This window comes from Hibiscus syriacus, unplaced genomic scaffold (genome assembly GCF_006381635.1).
Source record: "Hibiscus syriacus cultivar Baekdansim isolate YM2019G1 unplaced genomic scaffold, ASM638163v2 tig00111769_pilon, whole genome shotgun sequence".
NCBI classification, from domain to species: domain Eukaryota; kingdom Viridiplantae; phylum Streptophyta; class Magnoliopsida; order Malvales; family Malvaceae; genus Hibiscus; species Hibiscus syriacus.
The window spans coordinates 110,268-114,794 of NW_024063172.1; the positions used below are offsets into that span (position 1 = coordinate 110,268).

At 34.3% G+C, this 4,527-nt stretch overlaps 1 protein-coding gene across 1 annotated transcript; it reads right to left on the bottom strand.

The window, feature by feature from the left end:
* Positions 1-806: 806 nt before the first annotated feature.
* LOC120169701 (uncharacterized protein At5g19025-like) lies at positions 807-3,505 on the bottom strand. Its single transcript, XM_039177820.1, is given in 2 exon segments — positions 807-1,054; positions 2,837-3,505. Coding segments are annotated over 2 exon segments (654 nt in total). The 5' UTR covers positions 3,483-3,505; the 3' UTR covers positions 807-1,046.
* Between the last annotated feature and the right edge of the window lie 1,022 nt (positions 3,506-4,527).

The window sequence follows — 4,527 nt, forward strand, 5'->3', positions numbered from 1 at the left end:
GTCACGACATCTTTGCATATCATTTTCGTACTTCACAATCACGGGTCTTCTGAATGACGTACAGGAAACGTCTTCAGAAAAAAAGACCACAAAGACCTAATCTCAAAAAATTACAACAAATTAACTAACATGACCTCTAACAAGTCTAGATGACTTGCCAGAGTCAAAGTCATTGTCATCTAACTGTACCCACTTAACATACTAATCTACGAATAGTCATTGAGGTGTATTAATGCCACGTATTATTAATTTACTCTTTTTAATATATTTTTTCTTCACTACCTTTGTCGAAACCCTACCTTTGTAGGATGACATGAGCTGTGGTGAAGCTTATGCATATGCATATGTATATGTATATATATATATATATGTATGTATATGCATAACCGGTTGCTTGGAAAATGCCTTGATGCATACAGAATTCGTAGCTAAGAGGAGCAATTACTGCAGCACTTAAAACTCTAATGTAAACTTCTTGGTCCCGAACAAAATTCAAGTTTCCATAAACTAGAAAGTCAATAAATTACTCATCCTCATCAATGCCTCTGGTGCCCAAACCTTTCAGTCCATCAGTTGGGATTTCGACAACAGTTACAAGAGAGTAGTGTTCTTCCTTCGCATTTGACAATAAACGTTATAGAAAACAAAGCTTGCGGACCACAAATAAACACTGAATCCAAACTCAAGTACTAAATGGTGTAGTTAAACCTTTATTTTTTAAGCCATACCATATAATTGGAAGATCATACTCTAGAAACCATATTCAAATTCGTATCAGACTTCAATATCAAACACAGATACCATGTAATTGGAACATCATCCAATGTTATATTATTCGAATTAAATGTTTATATATCCTTCCATGTTAATGATTTCAGAAAAAAGGTTCAAGAAATGCAATCAGAAATACAGCATATAAGAATTTCTTCAGATTACAGTAAAGTGAGAAAGCGTTAAAGAATATAGATCAAACCAGAATATAAGGGGATTCCGGTGACTGTATGTCATTAATTATTAGCAATGATCACCATTTTGTGCTGAACTAGCTACACCCCTGCAAAAACCAATACTCACCTAGGTTATATCAACTTATATTTGGGAACTTATGAAGTGGAAGAGTGAAGGAACTATCGATAGACCTCAATTACCAGCCACAGACAATCAAATGACATCCAGAAAAAGCTAATGTGATAAACATAGTTGATATTCAAACATCTATGGTTACATAGTCATCAAGAGAATTGAAACATTCTTTCTCATGCTTTGAATTTAATAATAATACCTCAAAAATATAAATAAACATCCCTCCATACAATCGAGCCTGGGGTTATCCTTCTTAGAAGACTAGACTTACATAAAATGCTCTTATTTAACATCATAACAAAAGAGGGGATGAAGGTGAAGTTCGTATTTAGTATTAAAATCTAATATCTAGTGGCCACTCATTTAAACAGGCAATGTGGCAGAGAACTTCACAAAAGCATATCCACTAACAGTTCACCTCCGAAAAAAAGACAAGCTCATCTACGAACAGCTACTATTGGATTTTTCAGACGTAACCAACTTAGATGTTAAAACTTTCAAGTTTTCCTTAAATGTATCGTATCCATATGGCAAAGCAAGAAATAAGTTATGCACACTGTATACCCATTACAATCACATAAGGTTATGAAGTAGAAAATCACCTACCACATACAATAATCAGACATAAAACATGCAAATGATAATATAGTGGAGAAAATCATTAAGGTACCACACTACCACCGCATAAGTATAACAGAAACTTAGCTCGGAAAGATGCATTAAGTTTACAAATGATCTCCATGTTCAAATACAGTGGGATGGCATTCTCATAAATGTTATGGCTAAAGAAGTTAAACTTCAAGCATATGCATCGGTCACAGCACAATACCAAAACACCATAAATGCAAGAGGTTAGTAACTTCCTCAAAAAAGGAAAAACAAATTAACGAAAACCTCAGTTAGATGGTAATTCCAAACCACAGACCTGCTGGCTAAATGCAAACTATGCAAGCATTTGCTTTTCCATACTGACAAAAGAAACTTTTTGTTTTTGCTTAAGTTCCTAGCTTATAAACAAACAATTAATTCATTCTATATAAATGCTGCTGACAAAGATGACAATCCAAATGAAATATACTTGATTCATTTAACAGCGTTTAGAAGATCAAATTATCAACCATGAGAAGATTTTCATATCCATGTGTTTCACGTTCATCCGAATGCAAGGATGAAAATATGCAAACCATACACAACTCACAACTCTCTAATAAATAGAAAGTGCAACCAAAGCGAACAAAAATGGCTAGTTTTCAACAATCAAAGACTCTTAAAGTCTTTACCGGGGACAAAGCCCAGAAAACATGAAGATCCGTCTTTCAAGATATACTGTTAGAAAAGCATCAATGTTTCAAAAGAATGTACAAACTAGCTTGTATGCAAACAAATAGAAAAATCCAAGAAAAAATGATTTTATTTAGTGCTGAGCATCATAGCTGAAGACATGAAAAATGCAGAAATCTGCCAGTTATCAATGGGTATATGTCTACACGTAAATTGTAAAAATCTCTAAAAGTAACTGCGATTCAGAGAGAAGGAAATCTAATTTGCCACGGCATCCAAAACAGAGCAGTCAATGAAAATGCTGAGCAATTAAATGTTAAAACATAAATTTCTATTAAAATCCCTTAATCAAACAAAACCCAGAGATTAAATCCGATTCAAAAGCCCCTCAAAATATAATTAATCAAAAAATCAACCAAAGAAAAACCCAATCCTCCCAAAATCCATTATAATCAACCCTATAAATACTCACTTTTTATGCGCCTCCCTCTCTTAGCACCCCAACCTTCAAGCTTAGCCATGGAGCAACCACAGCGAGCAAGAAAAAGCAAAACAGCTCGTCCGTTAGGCGGTGCCATCTTCCTCAACTCGGCCCTCAAACACTCATAATCAGGGTTCCTTCACTCCCACCTTTAAAAAGGCAAATGATCAATCTCCTTTGATCCATTTTTCACAGAATCCTCCGTTTGTACCTGCAAATCGAACTCCAAAGCCTTCTTCAGCCCTTTACATCCGGGCCTATTGCATTTACGAGATCGTGAACCGCAGAAGAACTCGATGGAAACAAGGGTAGTGACAAATAAAAGAGTGTAACCCAAAAGATAGGAAACAAAAGGGATAGATAAGGAGGAACTATGAGTGGAGAGGAGAGGGGAAAGGAGGAGGGAAAGAGAATGGAAGATGTAGGAGAAGTAAGAGGATAGGAGAAAAGTGCCTGAGAAAAGGACTAAAATTAGGAAAAGGAGGTCTCGGGTGGCTGATGGTGAGTGTTTGCAGTGGAGTAGAGGGGAGCGAGAATGGTAGTTTTGGTGGTAGTGATGGTGCCCGGTAAATTTGGTGGCGGCTGTAGCGGTGGCGGTGGATTTTGAAGAAGTGGGCATGATGTGGAAATCTAGCATGTTAAAACTGTAGATTTGTTCCGATGCACTGGAAATTTACAGCTCAGACAATAACTATTTGGTGTAAAATTTATGTGTTGGCGCGCGCGTACTAAAATGTTTTTATTTTGGGTCAACTACACAAATGGTTCCAAGTGTTGTTTTGTTTAGTTTCTTAACTGTTAAAAGTTATAAAATGATCCATTAATTATATGTCACTACTTTGTTGAGTCTTTCAACTATTAAAATTATAGAATAGTCATTCGATCATTCATATGTCTCAAACTCATTATTTTTTTGTTAAATGATTAATAATCGTATGAGCTAGACATTAATTTGCTGACTGGATATGATAAAATCTTATCCCAAAATTTTTTGAGTTGTATAGTTGTTGAGATTCTAAAATCATATTTTACCATATCTCAATCAATAGGTTAACGTGCAGCTCAGACAATCATCAATTTTTTAACGGAAAATGACAAGTTTAAAACATATGAATAGTCGATTGACAATTTTATAACTTTTAATAATTAGGAGATTCAACAAATCAATTTTCTATAGTCGAATGATCATTTTATAATTTTTAATAATCGATAATTTAATAAAATAATACCTTATAATCGAAAAATCATTTATTTTGATATTTAAGGAGACAAACAAAATATATTATTTGCTTTCTTTTTTTACTTTTTCCTTTTTTGTCAAGAAAATATATTCTTTGCTTTATGAAAGGATGAGTTTGGAAGTTCAAATTTGCACGTTAGAGGCTTTTCTTTTCTTTTTCTCTCACGAGGGAAAAATAATTATATAATATAAATTTTGAAATTTAATGTTAACAAATAATACAACAATATCTTTTTTTCATATATCATAAGTGTCGGAATCGTCTTTCGGTTGGGTCTCAGAATTGAGCTTCGACTTGGATTAATTGGATTGGGAGTCGCCACCGATCATTTTTAAAAATATTTAGGTTGATCTGACATCATCTTACCTGATCTGCTTTTTACCATAAACGTGTCGGATTCGGGAGTCGATTACGGTCAATGAATGATTAGCATCCTTGAAC